The following is a 20,802-nucleotide window of genomic DNA, read 5'->3' on the forward strand; positions in this document are numbered from 1 at the left end:
GTTGGGTGGATTGGCCATGCTAAATTATCCTGTCGTGTCCAAAGGTGAGGTGGGGTTACGGGGATAGGGCGGGGAGTTGGGCACAGGCAGAGGGGCGGTGCTGACTCGATGGGCCGAATGGCCTCCTTCTGCCCTGTAGGGATTCTATGTCTTTGCATGTGCTACAGTGGAATTCCAATGTGAATGCTATTAGTGGTATGTCTGGCAAATGGTAAATTAGTGGGAAATGTTTGGATTGCAGGTTGCAATGCAGTGTGTGAGAGAACACAGCTTTCGATAGATCTAAACTGTGCAAAACACTCGTTACTGATGCCTTTGGTGGCTGGAGTTAAGGTGAACGAAGAATACTGTAAATTATAATTGTACTTAGCAATTACCCAGCACACCCGCGGTGCTGCATGTCCCCTTTCCCCAATAGGAGTCTGGGCACATGCGCCGTACTGCAAATCATTCGAGCATGCGCAGGATGACTGATGGTGATGGAGAGACGCATGTTTGTCGCTCGGCAGCTGGTAAGAGGCGGCGGCGGCGGCGGCGGGAGATTTGCGCAGGGGAACAGGTGGGTGCGTGGGATAGGGTCAGTGTGGGCCTCAAACCCCGACTGAAAACCTCCAGGTGTGCAGGTTGCGCGTTTGCAGCTCGTTGACTTTTACCCGGGGAGAAGCCCAGGCGTTCGGCCGCCATCTTGTTTCAGTGGAGATCAGAGCGCATGTGCGGAGATAGGTGGTGACGTCAGAGTGGGCGGGGCTACAGGAGAGAAAATCATTGGTTTTATTGTTAGTCTGCAGACAGGAGCTGGAGAACTAAACCCAGGCAGAGGAAAGAAATGGTGCAGATGGTGAATTGGGTTTGGATTTCAGTCCAGGGAGGATGGAGAGTTTGTGGGACGGGGATTTACAGCTTTGGGGGAACAAGAGAGGGAAAAATGTTCCGGAGGAACTAGAATTGTCTGTTCAGAATTTCTATCCTGGACTGACGGTGATAACTTTGTAAACTCCTTTTACAGGATATTGGGAGTGGAGGAATAACAGACAGAAAACTCATCAAACATCGCAGCATGAACTGACAGATTCAGTGGATTCATAAGGACCTGAATACCAGCGGACTTTGACTGTGGAAGGAGAAATGTTTGTCTGTCCTGTCTGTGGGAGAACATTTCCATCATCGGTGTGACTGGAAAATCAACGTGACACAAACACCCGCTTCTTTGTTTTGTTCATTTATGAGATGTGGTCGTCACTGGCTAGGCCAGCATTCATTGTCCTCTCTAAATGCCTTTGAGAAGGAGATGCTGCCTTCTTGAACCGCTGCAGACCCTTTGTTGTAAGTGCACCCAATGTTGTATTAGAGAGGGAGATGCAGCATTTTGACACAGTGACAGTGAAGAAACCTGTTCCAATGAGGACACAACTTTAACCGGTTACCCAGCCTGATAAAACATTATAGCAGCTACATCGTGCATGTGTTCTGTGCATGAATGAAGTTTCAACTGATTGTCCAAATGGCGGGACACAAAGAGACAGGCACCATGGAGAGACCATGGAAATGTGAAGACTGTGACAAAGGATTCAATTATCCATCCCTCCTGAAAAACCATCGACGCATTCACACTGGGGAGAAGCCATTCATCTGTCCTGTGTGTGGGAAGGGATTTACTCAGACAACCAACCTGATGTTACACCAGAGAATTCACACTGAGGAGAGGCCCTTCAGCTGCAGTTATTGTGGGAAGAGGTTCAATAGTACATCTGCCCTTGCTACACACCAGCGAATTCACACTGGGGAGAAGCCGTTCGTTTGCTCAGTGTGTGGTGAGAGATTCACTCGATCATCCGGCCTTCAGTCACACCAGCAAATTCACACTGAAGAGAAGCCGTTCAGCTGCACTTCCTGTGGACAAAGGTTCAGGTCTTCATCCATCCTCCGAACACATCAGCGTATTCACACTGGGGAGAGACCATTCACCTGCTCAGTGTGTGGAAAGGGATTCACTCAATCGTCCACCCTTATTTCACACCAGCGGGTTCACACTGGGGAGAGGCCATTTATCTGCTCCGTGTGTGGGAAGGGATTCGCTCGATTATTCACTCTCCAGTCACACCATCGAATTCACACTCAAGAGAATCCATTCAGCTGCATTTCCTGTGGAAAGAGTTTCAGGCAGTCCTCCGACCTCACTGCACACCAACGCACTCACACTGGGGAGAGACCGTTCACCTGCTCTGTGTGTGGGAAGGGATTCACAAAGTCCTCCAACCTGCTGAGACATCAGCGAGTTCATAAGTGATTACAGGAGTTGCTGTTAAGCACATCCAGGATTGATAGTCTGACAATATTTTGTTTATTTCAGTATATGTTAACAACCCTATAACTGGCTGGGGTTTAACATACTGGGGATGTCTCTGATTTTCGAGTCTTCAATATCCTTCTCCTTAATTCACAAACTCTCGACAGAAACGTCTTTACAAAAAATTATGAACTTTTACTTCAGTCCTAAGTTGAGAAAATCTGTAATTCAGTTTCTGGGATGTTCACTGATTAACATCTCCAATTAGAGAGTGCTGATTAATCCTTGCTGACAATTCTCACTAACTTATACCTTTTTCACAGTGGCACCTCCATTAAGAAATTAAATTATCAAGGAACATAATATATATTTTACAGGCACATCAATATAAACTTCATCAATCAATTAATGTTGATGAAACTTGGAAGTTGCTGAGTTGAATCATTTCTGACACAGCAGCACGAACATTTGGTAAAGGTGGAACCCACAATAAAGACTGGTTTGAGAGCCAATCAGTCTCTGTCATTGAAGCAAAGCCTACCTGATGTACAACATTCACCCAACAGCTAGAACACTGCATAACGAAAGTAGCCACGGCAATTGTATAAAAGACAGAGAGATGCTATGCAGATATACACTGGATCGGCCAACATCAATAAATCCAAATTGCCTCTGATAATGAACTCTTTGCTATGTATGATGGGATGAAGAGGGCGCTTGGTACTACAGTCACCAAAGTTTCCCTCCAATAGTGACAGATGGTGAAGTTCTCACCAACAGGGGTGAACAAATGACTCGTTGCCTTGAACTCTACGCTGAGCTGTATGAGTCAGATTGGCAAAGCTAGCCTGGAAAATTAGTTCAAGTGTGTGAGGGAAAGGTCTTCGAGCAGTATGTTCTAGAGCCCACCAAGGAGCTGGCCATTCTGGACATGGTAATGAACAATGAGGCAGGATTGATCAATAACCTCATGGTGAAGGAGCATTTAGGTGACAGCGATCATAAAATGGTAGAATTTCATGTTCAGTTTGACAGGGAGAAGTGTGGGTCAAAGACTAGTGTTTTAAACCGGAACATAGGTAATTATGAGGGTATGAATGCAAAGCTAGCTAAAGTGAACTGGGACACCAGGTTAAAGATCAACTGTAGAGATACTTTGCCAGACCTTTTTTTTTGAGAGTTTTTTAATTTTTAAAAATTTAGTGCCCAATTCATTTTTTCCAATTAAGGAGCAATTTAGTGTGGCCAATCCACTTACTCTGCACATCTTTGGGTTGTGGGGGCGAAACCCACGCAAACACGGGGAGAATGTGCAAACTCCACACAGACAATTTAAGGATATACTTAATAACTCAGCAAAGATTATCCCAGTGAGAAATATAGATTCTGAGAATGATGCATCATCCATGACTAAATACAGCAGTTAAGGATGGTATCAAATTGAAAGAAACACTGTCCATGTCGACAAAGATCTAAGACCGAAGAATGGCCAAACTTGAAGAATGACTAAAAATAATAATCTTTATTGTCACAAATAAGGTTACATTAACACTGCAATGAAGTTACTGTGAAAAGCCCCTAAAATTATAATAAAGATGCAGAAAGCTGAGTATGAGAGAGCGAGCTAGTAATATAAAAATAGATGGTAGAACTTTCTCCAAGTATTTGAATATGAAAAGGGTAACTGGTGTTGGTCCTCTAATGAGTGAGATGGGGAATTGATCGTAGAAAACAAGAAAATGGTGAAGGCATTGAACTGATATTTTGTGTCGGTCTTCACTATAGAAAATTTAGAAAACTTTCCAAAGATACTTCAAAAATCAAACGGTAAACAGGAGGGAGGAACTTAAAACAATCACCATCGCCACGGAAAAGGAGCTGGGAAAACTATTAATCTAAAGTCTGTCAAGTTGTCAATATCAGATAGCCTGCACCCTAGAGTCTTAAAAGAAGTGGCTGCAGAGATAGATGTATTGTTTTCGTCTTCCAAAATGTCTTCGATTCTGCAATGGTTCCAGTGAATTCTAAAATAGCAAATGCAACACCTTTAATAGAAAGCAGGAAACTCCAGGCCAGTTAGCCTTCCCTGTCAGGGAAATTGCTGGGCTCCATTATTAAGGAGATTATGACAGGAGACTTAGAAAATCATAATGTGATCAGGGAGAGTCAACATGATTTTGTGAAAGGGAAATCTTGCTTAACTCATTTTTGAGGAAGTAACAAGCAAGGTGGATATGGGGAACATGTAGCATTGGTTGTATTTGGATTTTCAAAAAGCATTCAATAAGGTGCCTGATCAAAGGTTAATGCACAAAACATGAGAAGTTGGCGCAGGGAGTAACATATTAACAGGATTGGTTATCTAACAGGAAGCAGAGAGTCTGGACAAATCTGTCAATTTCAGGTTTGCAAACTGTAACTAGTGGAGTGCCAAAGGGAACAGTCATGGGCCTCAACTATTTAAAACCTCCATCAGTGACTTGGGTGAAGGGACCAAATTCTGGCATTTACTGATGACACCAAGCTCGGTCGGAAAATTATTTGTCAAGAAGAGGTGGAAAGTCTGCAAAGAAAAAGAGACCAATAACGTGATGGGCAAAAAAGTTGGCAGATGGAGTATGATGAGGAAAAATATGAACTTGTCCATTTTGGCAGGGAAAATAGAAACGTAGCACCTTATTTAAATGGAGAGAGATTGCAAAACTTGGTGGTAAGGGGGATTTGAGTGTCTTAGTACATAAATCGCACAAAGTTGGTTTGCAGATACAGTAAATGATTTGAAAGGGAAACTGAATGCAGGTGTTTATTGCGAATATAACTGTAGTGGTGTTGTACTGAAGCTGCACAGGCCTTGGTGAGCCGACATCTGGAGTTCTGTGCACGGTTTTGCTGATCTTATTTGAAAAAAAAACATAATTGCATTTGAAGAAATTCAGAGAGGGTTCACGCGACTCGTTCCTGGGATGAAGGGCTTATCTTATGAAGAAAGGTTGAACAGTTGGGCCCCTACCCATTGGAGTCCAGAAGACGTTTAGAAAGGTAATCTTATTGAAATATGCAAGATCCTGAGGGGATTTGACAGGGTAGAGACCAGGATGATGTTTCTACTTGTAGGAGAGACATGAGGGGACACAATTTAAGAATAGGAGGTCTCCCTTTTACATTACAATTCCAGACCAGACCCTAATAGTGATTAGGTGCTGGACCGAAACTCCAATATTTGAGTTTCTTTGTAAGACTGTGCAGAAAGAATGATTCACTCCAGGAGTGATTGCATGAAGAAACTTTAATGGGATTACAGTAATAAATTCTTTAACTCCATACCCGAAAAGCTACTGTCAAATCACCCAACATTCATCATTCACTGTGATGTACTGCAGTTCACCACCAGCATCAGCACTGTGCATGTTCCAATTCACAATGGCCAGGTGGTTGCCGGCAGCTCCGGGAGTACGTAACAACATTAAATTATGTTTAAATCAAGAACTGTCTCGAGCTGGGCTATTTACTGTCCATCCCTAATTAGACATGAACTGAGTAGCTTGTGTGGCCATATCCGAAGGCATTTTAAGAGTCAACCACATTACTGTGGGTCTGGAGTCACCTGTAGGCATATTTTCTTCTCTAAATGGTTGCATCATTAGACTTTTAATTCCAGATTTATATTGCTTTGTCACCCATTTTGAGGAAGGAAGCTGGCTGGCGTGCTGCCTGAATCAGTGCTGTGTGGAGGAGTCGCGTCTCCCTGGGACAGAGCTGAAGGGTTTCACAGCAGTGTGACCCTCGTGAGGAATGAACCAACTATCAAGAGACAGTATTGCTCATCCCATCTGATTTGTTTTATATATTTCAGAAAGTGGGTTGTAAGAACCTGGAAGTGTACAGCTCAGGAAGTTGATCCTCCAGGTGAATCACTGACTAATATGTCAAATTAGAAGTTGAGCTATATTAATCCAGGTTTACATTCTTAACTACTGTTATTTGCTAGTTAGCACTCACAGACAGTATACAGAACCCCCAGTCTGAGCTGATCTCAGCGGGCGTAGTGAGGTTATCAATGAATTTAGAATAGAGATCCACAAACAAAAGATCAGAATCGGGTGAGTTTTATTCCTGCTCTACTGTCCGACCCAGTAAACAGTCTGCACCTATTTACCAAATAGATAAGCACTTTATTAAATGAGCAGTGTTTAATAAAAAGAGTGAAACCTGAAACCAAGGACCACCAGTGTCTCGTGAAATTCATTTTAACAAAGGGGAATGTGTTTGATCTATTTTGATAACTGCAGCAGATGCTGTTTTTATCCAGAAAGGGTTTTATTGACAGAATATTAGTGGGCTAATACAACTATCGGGGTGTTTAATATAACCCATGTCAAACGGTACATTTACAAACCAGCTTTCCAGAGAGAAGAAACGCAGCAGCAACTTCAACTTATCTACACACTGCGAACATGGAATGTCAGTGAGACCACACATAGAACAGTACAGCACAGAACAGGCCATTCGGCTCTCGATGTTGTGCCGAGATCCTTTGAGCCAGATCTTTTCTACAAAAGTTTTATTTTAGAGGTACAGAAATTATAAACTTCCCCAGGCCACCTCCTCCCTACCCACCATTCAGGAGCTGTGCATGTGAGACTCAGTCCCAATAAGTTACTAGCAAATTAGTGCGGATCCTGGAATCTGAAAGAAAAACAAAATACTGGTCAACCTCAGCAGGTCTGACAGCCTCTGTGGAGAGAAAAATGAGCTGATGTTTTGAGTCTGGATGACTTTGACAAAGAGTCATCCAGACTCAATGTTAGCTCCCAATCAGTTACCTTGTGTCAAATATTTCGGATTTTTATGATGGAAAGGGAGTATAGGAGAATTATTAAAATAAATAACAAAAACATCTTTATTATATATTACAAGTTTATATAGCACTGTTGCCTCACGGCGCCGAGGTCCCAGGTTCGATCCCGGCTCTGGGTCACTGTTCATGTGGAGTTTGCACATTCTCCCCGTGTTTGCGTGGGCTTCGCCCCCACAACCCAAAGATGTGCAGGGTAGGTTCCCCCTTAATTGGAAAAAAATGAATTGGGCACTCTAAATTTATTTATTTTTTAAAATTTTTAAATAAAAGAATTATATATTACAAGTTTAAAATGTTTTTTTAGAGTACCCAATTATTTTTTTCCAATTAAGGGGCAATTTAGTGCAGCCAATTCACCTAACCTGCATCTCTTTTTGGGTTGGATAAGGGAATGGTTTCTCCCCAGTATGAACCCATTGATGTGCGTAGTGAGGTGGGATGACTGAATGAATCGCTTCCCACATTTGGAGCAGGCAAACCGTCTCTCCCTAGCGTGAAGTCGCTGGTGCGCAGCAAGGTGAGATGATCACAGAACAATACAGTGCAGAAGAGGCCCTTTGGCCCATCAAGTCTGCATCGACGCATGAAAGCTCTGACCTGCCCACCTAATTCCACTTGGCCCATAGCCTTGAGATTTATTTATTTTTAAATTACTTTTTCTGAGTTACCAAGCCAGGGCTCAGAGTGTGGACAGGGGCGAACCCCTAATCCAGCTCCTTGCCCGCTCCAAAAAACAATTCAAATTCAAGTTGAATCCAATTCATGGTCCCCACAAGAGAGACATACCAGATCTGAGCCAAAAGGCAGAGCAGATACGACACAAGATCTTAGCCAAAAGGCTGAGAAGTGATGCCTTGAGTGTTATGACATGCCAAGCGCTCATCCAGGTACTATTTTTTATAAATTTAGAGTAGCCAATTATTTTTCAATTAACAGGCAATTTAGTGTGGCCAAACCACCGAACCAGCACATCTTTAGGTTGAGGGGGTGAAACCCACGCCGACATGGGGAGAATGTGCAATCCAGGTACTTTTTAAAAGGATGTGAGGCAACCTGCCTTTACCACCCTTCCAAGATCATTTCAACCCAATTCCACAGTGAGGGCACCTAAATGGTCCAGTCAGAACTTTCTGGTGTGAATGTAAGCTGAATATCTGAGTGAATTCTTTTCCACACTCTGAGTAAGTCATCAGTCTCCCTCCTGTGTGAGTTCTCTTGTGCCTATGTAAGCTGGATGACTCAGTGAATTCCTCCCCACGCTCAAAGCAGATGAATGGTCTCTCTCCAGCTCAGATGAAGACCTGAACCTTTTCCCACAATCCCCACATTTCCACGGTTTCTCCATGGTATTGGTGTCCTTGTGTCTCTCCAGGTTAATCAGTAGAAGTCTCATCCACACACACAGTTTCTCCTGAATGGTGTGATTTTCTTTTCAGGCTATGTAACTGGTAAAAGCTCTTTCCACGGTCAATTCACTGGAAGACTACCACCAAGAGATACTTTCCTGGTAACAATGATGTTCAAAATCTTCTGGCAGCAACAGAACAGGCAAATATTTCTCCTTCCACATTCAAAGATCATAGAATTTACAGTGCAGAAGGAGGCTGCACTGGCCCTTACAAAGAGCACCCTACTCAAGCCTACATATCTACCCTATCCCCGTAACCCAGTAACACCCACTTAACCTTTTTGGACACAAAGGACAATTTAGCATGGCCAATCCACCTAACCCACAATCTTTGGACTGTGAGGGGAAACCGGAGGAAACCCACGCAGACACGGTAAGAATGTGCAGACTCCACATAGACAGTGACCCAAGCCGGAAATCGAACCTGGGACCCTGAAGCTGCGAAGCAACTGTGCTAACCACTGTGCTACCGTGCTGCCCACAGATGATAGTATTCAGGAGCTGATGAATTGGGTGACTGTCAGATCTTGATGTGATGTTTGCTTTGTGGTTCTGGTCTCTTGCACCTTTGCTTGTAACCCTGCAAAGATTGTTCAGATTAACTGATTGTAAAACATTATGGGACACAGATTTACGATTCTGAGCAATATGTGCAAGGAGATTTTTTAAAAATTAATTCATGGGATGTGGCATCGCTGGCTAGGCCAGTATACGTAATTGCACTGAGTGGCTTGCTAGATCATTTCAGAGGGAAGTTAAGAGACAACTACATTGCTGTGGGTCTAGTGTAACATGTAGGCCAGACCAAGTAAGGATGACAGATTTCCTTCCCTAAAGGACATTAGTGAACCAGATAGATTTTTACCACAGTCGACAATCATTAGACTTGTAATGCCAGATTTTAAAATTGAATTCAAAGTTCACCATCGATTTGAAGTCGGATCCCAGAGCATTACCCTAGGTCTCAGAATTATTAGTCTAGCCGCAGTACCACTAAGCCACTGTCTTCATAGAACATAGAATGCAGCATCACCATCATACCGGTACCAAAGACGAACCAGGCAACGTGCCTCAATGACTACCGACCAGTGGCCCTGACTTCAGTCGTAATGAAGTGCTTCGAGAGATTGATCATCACCTCCATACTCCCAGAAAGCCTTGATCCACTGCAATTCGCATACCGCTGCAACCTGTCCACATCAGACACCATTTCCCTGGCCCTACACTCATCCCTAGAGCATCTCGAAAACAAGGACTCCTACATCAGACTGCTTTGTATTGACTACAGCTCCGCCTTCAACACCATAATCCCAGCCAAGCTCATATCAAAGCTCCAAAACCTAGGACTTGACTCCCCACTCTGCAACTGGATCCTCGATTTTCTGACCAACAGACCACAATCAGTAAGAATGAACAACAACACCTCCTCCACAATAGTCCTCAACACCGGCACCCTGCAAGGCTGCGTACTTAGCCCCCTACTCTACTCCCTGTACACACACGACTGCGTAGCAAAACTTGGTTCCAACTCCATCTACAAGTTTGCTGACGATACGACCATAGTGGGCCAGATCTCGAATAACGATGAGTCCGAATACAGGAGGGAGATAGAGAACCTAGTGGAGTGGTGTAGCGACAACAATCTCTCCCTCAATGCCAGCAAAACTAAAGAGCTGGTAATTGACTTCAGGAAGCAAAGTACTGTACACACCCCTGTCAGCATCAACGGGGTCGAGGTGGAGATGGTTAGCAGTTTCAAATTCCTAGGGGTGCACATCTCCAAAAATCTGTCCTGGTCCACCCACGTCGACGCTACCACCAAGAAAGCACAACAGCGCCTATACTTCCTCAGGAAACTAAGGAAATTCGGCATGTCCACATTGACTCTTACCAACTTTTACAGATGCATCATAGAAAGCATCCTATCAGGCTGCATCACAGCCTGGTATGGCAACTGCTCAGCCCAGGACCGCAAGAAACTTCAGAGAGTCGTGAACACCGTCCAGTCCATCACACGAACCTGCCTCCCATCCATTGACTCCATCTACACCTCCCGCTGCCTGGGGAAAGCGGGCAGTATAATCAAAGATCCCTCCCACCCGGCTTACTCACTCTTCCAACGTCTTCCATCGGGCAGGAGATACAGAAGTCTGAGAACACGCACGAACAGACTCAAAGACAGCTTCTTCCCCACTGTCACCAGACTCCTAAATGACCCTCTTATGGACTGATTTCTTTAACACTACACCCTGTATGCTTCATCCGATGCCAGTGCATTTGTAGTTACATTGTATATGTTGTGTTGCCCTATTATGTATTTTCTTTTATTCCCTTTTCTTCTCATGTACTTAATGATCTGTTGAGCTGCTCGCAGAAAAATACTTTTCACTGTACCTCGGTACACGTGACAATAAACAAATCCAATCCAATCCAATCCAGAAGGAGGCCATTTGGCCCATCAAGTCTGCAGCGACCCACTTAAGCCCTCACTTCCACCCTATCCCTGGTGGATCTATGGTCAGTCATGATCATGATGAATGGCGGAGCAGGCTCGAAGGGCCAAAAGGCCTCCTCCTGCTTCTATCTTCTATGTATCTATGATCCGACACAACAATCGCTAAATACTCCACGTCGGCCATGCCCATCAGCAGCATCTTATCTAGTACAAAAAAGTCAATTCGGGAGTACACCTTGTGCACATGCGAAAAGAACGAAAATTCCTCCGCCCTCGGCCCCCCACGGATCTACCAAAGAGTGGTAATGATAAAAGCAAATTACTGCGGATGCTAGAATCTGAAACAGAAAATACTGGACAATTTCAGCAGGTCTGACAGCATCTGTGGAGTGAAGTAAAAAAATCACCACTATTCTTAGAATTCCCCCTATACAAAAAAGGGTCAATAAGACATTCTAAATGGCGAACAGGGATTCTCACTCCCTGACTCCTATGCAGGCTTAGGTGGGTGCTATTCGGATCAATCTATATTTTCAAATTATCCCCCGGTATAACCCATATTTTCAAAGAAGATTTCATCTACTTACCACTTAGTAGCATCGATCCTGGGTTATAAAGTAGACTTTGTAATAACCACTGTTTCAGGTTAAAACTTTAAGTTATTTGATTGTTATATTTTTCTTTTAAAAGATGAAATCTGTTTTTACAGAAAGGTAAAAAGATCTTTTCTTTGGATCCTCCTGGTCAGTTGTTAGACCTTCAGGTCTTCCTTGGCAATCTTTCTTCTTTAACTTTTGGTTTTCTCCTGATGGATTCGCTGTTCTGCTCGGTTTCTGTGTTCTATCCTTCCCATGACCGAGGGCAGCTTTGAGAGCTGACTCTCCTGGCTGCTGTCAATTTAGGGTTTATATTTCCCTTCCAGCAGTTATTAAGTTTATATGACATTATCGGAAAGTAACTTTGTTTTGCTCTTGATTGTTCAATGTACCTTTAATCTTAATTGCTTATAATGCGACTACGTATTCATGTTGAGCATGACTTTAGTTCATCGAACTCTGATTATATGTTTTCCCTTGTAATGTTCAAAAGTGCTTTGATTCTAGAGGGGTGTTACATCTGGTTCCTGTCACTTCTAAAGTTGCTTTATTACCAAATAGTGCCCTTAGCTTGTCAGAACTCTTGACTCTGATTTGGGGTTAACTTGTGCTCTTGTGGACACGTCGTCTCCGGATTCCCATATTCACCTGGTGTCAGCAGGATTTTACACAAAAACATTTGTCACCTAATTCAACTGAAGATCCTGGCAATTCTTTTTTAGTTGCTTACTAAAATAATTAACTTCAAAGAAGGGGCGAAATATTGTTTCCCTTCATGTAACTAAAAGTTCAATCTGCTTTAACTTGAAAGACAGGCATCGGTTTTACAGCTTGAGCAGTCACAAGGTGTTTAAAAAAAAAAATTTAGAGTACCCAATTCATTTTTCCAATTCAGTTGCAATTTAGGGTGGTCAATCCACCTAACCTGCACATCTTTGGGTTGTGGGGGCGAAACCCACGCAAACACGGGGAGAACGTGCAAACTCCACACGGACAGAGCCGGGATCGAACCTGGGACCTCGGCGCCATGAGGCAGCAGGGCTAACCACTGCGCCACCATGCTGCCCTACAAGCTGTTTCCTTAACACCTGTTTGATAAAGGCTATCTGCATTTCAAAACCTTCTTTTGCGGCTGTTGTTAACCCTTCGTGGGATTTTTCCCTAAATTTTCTCATGTACCCTCGTGTCAGGTTTTGCCAGACTTCCATGTTTCAAATGACATATTTTCCCATTTTTACTTTACAGGAGAGAGAAGGGAGCTACTGTTTCGAGTCTGGGTGACTAAAAGTGACAGATGCTGTCAGGCCTGCTGAGATTGTCCAGTATTTTATGTGTGAGTGATAATAACTTGGATAATATCCAAGTGCTGATGTGGATCGAGTCAGTCTGTCTGATCTTGATGTGATCATTGATTTCAGTTTGCTGTGTGTAAATCCTCCCCTTCTAACCCCCTGTAAAAGGAGTTTTCAGAATCCATCACGGTCAGTCCAGGATAGAAATTCACAACATTCTCTCCAGCTGCTGACAGGACAGGGATCGCCACGCATGCGCCCTGCTGTGTGGAATCCATAATATCCTGTTCCTTAGCGAAGGACTTGGGTCTATGGAGACAGAATGATGGAGGGAGCCTTAGCAAGAATACACTTTTCTGTAAAATACCGTAACCTCCAAGGGTAGCAGAGGAGATAATTATGTATAAAAGGATGAAAGTGCTTATTTTACTATTGGTCCATTTACCTTGTTTTCTATTGGCTAGAATTACTGTCCTTTCATTGGCTTAAAATGAAAGTTTAATTGGGATATTATTGGTGTGTGACATGAAAATGAAGGAATAACTGTAATATTATTGGTCAATAAAGCTATAGCTTTCTGCTTTGCTGGACTCAGACAGAACAATGCAGTGAGCCCCACTGTGTTGCTCTCCTTGTGCACAAGTCAATAAAGATTGATCTAAGAGTACTCCCGTGTATGCCTTGTAGTAATTTCAACAGGTTCCACCAAGATGACTAATACCCCCCCCCCCTCCCCCCTCCCCACGGAGTGCCAGACACGGGTACATAGCATAGTGCCTCACTATTCAACAACTCGGAGACCGCGGCTGCCGGATTTCTGCATTACGAGGTTTTGACAGAGGAAACATATACTCTCACCTGTGTGGCACTATCGGGTAAGCCATCATTGGTGTAAAGAGAGGTCCGAGTCCCTCTTGGGGTTTGAGTCCCCAGGTCAGTAGGGTGCGAGTCCCTAGCTGATGAGGCAACGCCAGTGAGGCTAGAGTCCTCAGCTGAGAAGGCAGGGTTCGAGTCCCTGGCTGTTTGATCGAAGTTAACTTGAACGCCGGCCGGCAAGGTAAGATCTGAACTTTTACCATTGGAAGTGCGTGGACCAAGAGTCCCCCTCCTAAGGGGATTCCTGTTGCATATATGTATGTACATTACGGGGCTGAGACCACCGAAAAAGTCCATCACTGGGTAAAGTGGACACAGGGTAAGCAGAAGGCTTTTCCACCTGATAGTATGTTTAATAAGGGCCGTCTTGAGAAACTGGCAGAAGTGAAAAATGAAATGAAATGAAAATCTCTTGTCACAAGTAGGCTTCAAATGAAGTTACTGTGATCGCCACATTCCGGCGCCTGTTCGGGGAGGCTGGTACGGGAATTGAACCGTGCTGCTGGCCTGCCTTGGTCTGCTTTAAAAGCCAGCTCTTTAGCCCTGTGCTAAACCAGCCTCTATTGGAAGAAAAGGAACAGAAGGGCGAGCAAAGTATTGGGTGGCCTGCATATGTCCAGTGGCGAAAAGCGATGCAGAAGTGGTTAGATGAGTCACGTAAGAAAAGACAGGAAAGTGTGCAAAAGAAGACAGGGGAGAAGGTAGGAGAATGGGGATGAGAAAATATCAGCCATGATTGAATGGTGGGCAGACTCGATGGACCAAGTGGCCTAATTCTGCTCCAATGTCTTATGGTCTTAAAAGGTGGTGAGAGTGAAACAGTTAAAATCCAGGATCCTGGTTGCGCAAACACCGAATGGCCCGGTCCAAAACAAGTCGGTGCCTCCTGTTGATCAGGATGAAAGTGACGATGCCTGGGAGTTCCCCTTGTATCCATCTCTGCCCGCATCCCCAGGACCTGCATGGTGGGAATGAGGCACAAGGGGGAGTAGTTACCCCACCACCTCGTTATGCAGTCGCCGGGGGAAGGAAGTGTGTCAACACCTTCTGCCCTGCTTGTCGTTCCCGATAGTACTCCTGGTAAGGTGGGGCGGGGGGGGGGGGGGCTCTTTAAGTACTAGGTCCCAAGTTAAACAACAGCCCTCAGTTTAGCCCCCAGTCCAACAAAAGCCCCTCCGTGCTTTCCCTGGACCACAGGGTGAACCAATAAATGTTTATTGCCCCAGACACCTTCAGAGCTATTGCCGATTGTAGAGACTACATCCGACCCCAAGGACGATGTTGAAAAATTTATTCAACAATTTGAAATCTTCTGGAAGTGCCATAGCCCTACTCAGGAGGATATAGAGGTTGTTAAAGATGCGAGTTTGGGCAATGGAGGTGGAGACCAATCCGCGATCAGGTCCAGTGGCCTGCGAGGGATGTCATTGTGGATGGTCTAAAACAACTGTGTGAGGTTTTGTGAGGTTTTAGGTAAATCATTTCCTGACGTTGTAGATTGACACAAAATCCATAGTACTTGTCATAAATCTGGCGAGGAGGTACGTGATTATGTTGAACGCTTCTGATCTGTGTTTACTACTTTCCTATTCTTTCTGCCCAAGTGGACACGTTCACATTTTCCAACATTATACTCCATCTGCCAAATGTTTTGCCCACTCACTTAATTACTACAGATGACTCGTTAATGCCCTTGTACAGGGGTTGCAGCCTGATATTAAGAAAATGTTTACACTGACTTGTTTAGGTTGGAAGGGTAAGCAAAATCTGCCTGAGATCATTAGTGCAGGACAACACTGTTAGTGACAGCTCCAGTACCATAATAATTAATAATCTTTGTCACAAGTAGGCTTACATTGCAAAGAAGTGGCCATTCTCTGCGAGCTCTCTCCCACAGATCCTCTTCTTCCAACCGTACTAACCTTTTAATAATAATAATCTTTATTGTCACAAGCAGACTTACATTAACGCTGCAATGAAGTTACTGTGAAAATCCCCCAGTCCCCACATCCCGGAGCCTGTTCGGGTCACAGAGGGAGAATTCAGAATGTCCAATTCACCCAACAGCACGTCTTTCGGGACTCCGCTCAGACAGTGACCCGAGCCGGGAATCGAATCTGGGACCCTGGAGTTGTGAAGCCACAGTGCTAACCACTGTGCCGTCCTTGATCTAAATCAAAAAGAGGGCATGAATAAACCCAAATTATCAAATAGAGGCACCAACAAGATTCTGGTAACAGTGGGCTCGGAATGGTAGAGGTGAGAGAGGTAGGCAGGCGGGACGGAATGATGCCTGTTCTCCGTGTGGTCTGCATGGACACTGGTCCCAGTATTGCTTCCCCACCGTCCCCCCACTGCAGAGGGGCTGAAATTACCGCCCCGGTCGGTGCAAACCCGGTTCCCGCAGCTTCTACTTTGGTTCGAGGCCTCCACTGGGTGTTTGTGAAACCTCCCCTCCCACCCACTGCCCCTAACGCTGCCTCTTTCCCGCCTGAAGATGAGACAAACAAGCGTCTGTCCCTGGACATGAGGCGCACTGCGCATCACAATGCCCGGGGAGTGATTGGCAGCAGCTCCAGACAAATGGGAAGAGGGGGCGGGGCTGGAGGACTGAACAGGAGCGGCTGGTCCTCTAATCAATTGGAGTGAAAGAGGGGCGGGGCTGAACCCGGATCTCCCTCATTGGCTGAAACTCTGCATCATTTTGAAAGCTGATTTGTCTCAAACTCCAGAAAACTGGACCTTTCTGTTTGTGGCTTTAAGCAGATGAAACCCTGTGGGTGTGGAGCAAACATTTCAACAGTTGTTACTGAGATGTGGAAATATGATGGAACATTTCACATACAATTCAAGGGCTGATTCAAAGGAATAACTGGGCAGATAGGAAATGTCACAATTTGAACAAGAACTGTCCCTGGTTTCAGTCGGTGAAAAGACAGAAGGGTTTGGCCAGGTTTGGGGAGAAGGTTAATACTGTCATCATTCAGAAACTTCAAACAACTGCGCAACCTCAAACAAACCGTTGTTTGCAGCAAACTACCCAGCCTTCAGAACAGCGACGACACCACACAACCCTGCCATGGCAATCTCTGCAAGACGTGCCAGATCATTGACATGGATACCACCATTACACGCGAGAACACCACCCACCAGGTACACGGTCCATACTCGTGCGACTCGGCCAACGTTGTCCACCTCATACGCTGCAGGAAAGGATGTCCCGAAACGTGGTACATTGGCGAGACCATGCAGACCCTGCGACAACGGATGAACGGACATCGCGCGACAATCGCCAGGCAGGAATGTTCCCTTCCAGTCGCGGAACACTTCAGCAGTCAAGGGCATTCAACCTCTGATCTCCGGGTAAGCGTTCTCCAAGGCAGCCTTCAGGACGCGCGACAACGCAAAATCGCCGAGCAGAAACTTATAGCCAAGTTCCGCACACTGGTACGGCCTCAACCGGGACTTTGGATTCATGTCGCATTACATTCATCCCCCACCATCTGGCCTGGGCTTGCGAAATCCTACCAACTGTCCTGGCTTGAGATAATTCACACCTTTTAACCTGGGGTTACCCCATCTCTGGATCTGTAAAGACTTAATTACTTGCAAATGCTCGCATTCTAAGCATTGTCTGGCATCTTTGAATCTGTCCATATATATGTTTCTGGAACATACCTCTTCATTCACCTGAGGAAGGAGCAGTGCTCTGAAAGCTAGTGTTTGAAACAAACCTGTTGGACTTTAACCTGGTGTTGTAAGACTTCTTACTGTGCATCATTCAGAACACCAGACTACAAAGGATCTCAAAGACAATTTCTTGTAGTTTGTGTGGAGGGTGTGTGATGAATCAGGTTCAAAGCGGTTAAATAGAACAAAGCACAGGAACAGGCCCTTCGGCCCTCCAAGCCCGTGCCGACCATGCTGCCCGACTAAACTACAATCTTCTACACTTCCTGGGTCCGTATCCCTCTATTCCCATCCTATTCATGTATTTGTCAAGGTGCCCCTTAAATGTCACTATCGTCCCTGCTTCCACCACCTCCTCCGGTAGCGAGTTCCAGGCACCCACTACCCTCTGCGTAAAAAACTTGCCTCGTACATCTACTCTAAACCTTGCCCCTCTCACCTTAAACCTATGTCCCCTAGTAATTGACCCCTCTACCCTGGGGAAAAGCCTCTGACTATCCACTCTGTCTATGCCCCTCATAATTTTGTAGACCTCTATCAGGTCGCCCCTCAACCTCCGTCATTCCAGTGAGAACAAACCGAGTTTATTCAACCGCTCCTCATAGCTAATGCCCTCCATACCAGGCAACATTCTGGTAAATCTCTTCTGCACCCTCTCTAAAGCCTCCACATCCTTCTGGTAGTGTGGCGACCAGAATTGAACACGATACTCCAAGTCTGGCCTAACTAAGGTTCTATACAGCTGCAACATGACTTGCCAATTCTTATACTCAATGCCCCGGCCAATGAAGGGAAGCATGCCGTATGCCTTCTTGACTACCTTCTCCACCTGTGTTGCCCCTTTCAGTGACCTGTGTACCTGTACACCTAGATCTCTCTGACTCTTGAGGGTTCTACCATTCACTGTATATTCCCTACCTGCATTAGACCTTCCAAAATGCATTACCTCACATTTGTCCCGATTAAACTCCATCTACCATCTCTCCGCCCAAGTCTCCAAACAATCGAAATCCTGCTGTATCCTCTGATAGTCCTCATCGCTATCCGCAATTCCACTAACCTTTGTGTCATCTGCAAACTTACTAATCAGACCAGTTACATTTTCCTCCAAATCATTTATATATACTACAAACAGCAAAGATCCCAGCACTGATCCCTGCAGAACACCACTGGTCACAGCCCTCCAATTAGAAAAGCATCCTTCCATTGCTACTCTCTGCCTTCTATGACCTAGCCAGTTCTGTATCCACCTTGCCAGCTCACCCCTGATCCCGTGTGACTTCACCTTTTGTACTAGTCTACCATGAGGGACCTTGTCAAAAGCCTTACTGAAGTCCATATAGACAACATCCACTGCCCTACCTGCATCAATCATCTTTGTGACCTCCTCGAAAAACTCTATCAAGTTAGTGAGACACAACCTCCCCTTCACAAAACCACGCTGCCTCTCACTAATACGTCCATTTGCTTCCAAATGGGAGTAGATCCTGTCTCGAAGAATTCTCTCCAGTAATTTCCCTACCACTGAAGTAAGGCTCACCGGCCTGTAGTTCTCTGGATTATCCTTGCTACCCTTCTTAAACAGAGGAACAACATTGGCTATTCTCCAGTCCTCCGGGACATCACCTGAAGACAGTGAGGATCCAAAGATTTCTGTCAAGGCCTCAGCAATTTCCTCTCTAGCCTCCTTCAGTATTCTGGGTAGATCCCATCAGGCCCTGGGGACTTATCTACCTTAATATTTTTTAAGACGCCCAACACCTCGTCTTTTTGGATCTCAATGCGACCCAGGCTATCTACACACCCTTCTCCAGACTCAACATCTACCAATTCGTTCTCTTTGGTGAAATGTTTCCTTTTTTGAGAAAGCACATTAAAATCTGGAACTCTGGAGGGTAGCAAGGTAGCACTGTTGGTTCACAGCTCCAGGGTCCCAGGTTCGATTCCCGGCTTGGGTCACTGTCTGTGCAGAGTCTGCACGTTCTGCCCGTGTCTGCGTGGGTTTCCTCCGGGTGATCCGGTTTCCTCCCAGTCTAAAGATGTGTGGGTTAGGTGGATTAGCCATGCTAAATTGCCCTCAGAGTCCAAAAAAAAAGGTGAGGTGGGGTTACGGGGATGGGGTGGAGGCTTGGGATTAACTGGGGTGCTCTTTCCAAGGGTCGGTGTAGACTTGATGGGCCAAATGGCCTCCTTCTGCACTGCAAATTCTATGATTCTATGAACTCAGTTGGGATTATTGATTGGAATGATCTGGATCAGTTTATTACACCAGGAAAGCTTGATATCAGACTTACAGTATTGCTGAACAGATTTCTGTAATAACAGCAATCCCATTGCTATGTATTGGTAAGACCGAGGGAAGTATTTAGAATGGAGACTACAGATGTTTTGGAGGATTATGGAATAATGAAATTTATGAAATCCATATAATCCCTACAGTACAGGAGGCCATTCGGCCCATCGAGTCAGCACTGGACCTCCAAGAGCACCCTTCCTAAACCCACTCCCCCAACACGTAACCCCACCAAATCTGCACATCTTTGGACTGTGGGACGAAACTGTAGCACTTGGAAGAAACTCACACAGACACGGGGAGAAAGTGCAAACTCAACAATCACCTGAGGCTTGAATCAAACCCAGGTCCTTGTCGCGGAGAGGCAGCAGTGGTAACCACTGGAATGCTGAGGGACTTTACTGTCCAATTTAATATTCACATAATATATTTGTAGATCGGAGACAGAAGGACAGGAACTTGCAATTAGTTTGGTGATGACTCCTATATCTCCGGATCACAAACACTTTGTCTTGAAAGTTAACAAATGGGATGAAGCCAAACCGTTAAAAGGCAAACGGCGGGATTCTCCGTCAGCCGACGCCAGAATTGGGAAACTCAATTAAGCGGAGAATCGGTTATGATGCCAAATCACAATTCTCCGGTGCCTCAACAGCGGTGTTAATACGTTCCAGAGCGCAGGTACAGTAAACACCCGTGGCATTTCATTAGCGGGCCTGACCCGGTATTCACCGGAGCTTCTGTGACGCTCCACCTCCACTGGAACGAATTCCCGATGGAGAGGTTCACTTGTGCTTTTAAAAATCGTGAAACAGGCCCGTGGCTGGTAAGGGAGAGGGGTACAGAAAGTGTCCAACATCGCCATAGTTCGCTGACAGTGGTGCCACAGGCCGGGAGGCTTCTGCCAGGGCTGGGGGGGGGCGGGGGAGTAGCACAGGGTGGCCAATGGGGTCAGAATGAAGCACCATTGCCACAGCCTGCAAGACAGCCATGCAGTTGCGCACGCCACTGATTGCCCACTGTGAACTTAGGACCACAGGTCATATG

General features: G+C 45.3%; 1 protein-coding gene and 1 non-coding gene across 3 annotated transcripts; one reads left to right on the forward strand and one right to left on the reverse strand.

The window, feature by feature from the left end:
- Positions 1-442: 442 nt before the first annotated feature.
- Positions 443-2,966, forward strand: LOC140419785 (uncharacterized). Of its 2 annotated transcripts, none has more exons than XM_072503790.1 (2): positions 443-512; positions 1,007-2,966. In XM_072503790.1, the coding sequence occupies exon 2, from the start codon at positions 1,478-1,480 to the stop codon at positions 2,285-2,287; it is 810 nt and encodes a 269-aa protein (XP_072359891.1). In that variant the 5' UTR covers positions 443-512; positions 1,007-1,477; the 3' UTR covers positions 2,288-2,966. The 2 variants fall into 2 exon arrangements, with proteins under 2 accessions (XP_072359891.1, XP_072359892.1); XM_072503791.1 differs by having other exon boundaries at positions 457-559.
- A 4,830-nt stretch (positions 2,967-7,796) lies between these two features.
- LOC140422843 (U2 spliceosomal RNA) lies at positions 7,797-7,996 on the reverse strand. The gene has a single exon (XR_011947626.1). It is a non-coding gene; the product is annotated as a U2 spliceosomal RNA (small nuclear RNA).
- Positions 7,997-20,802: the final 12,806 nt, after the last annotated feature.

Source organism: Scyliorhinus torazame, chromosome 5, assembly GCF_047496885.1.
Source record: "Scyliorhinus torazame isolate Kashiwa2021f chromosome 5, sScyTor2.1, whole genome shotgun sequence".
In the NCBI taxonomy this organism is placed as follows: Eukaryota; Metazoa; Chordata; class Chondrichthyes; order Carcharhiniformes; family Scyliorhinidae; genus Scyliorhinus; species Scyliorhinus torazame.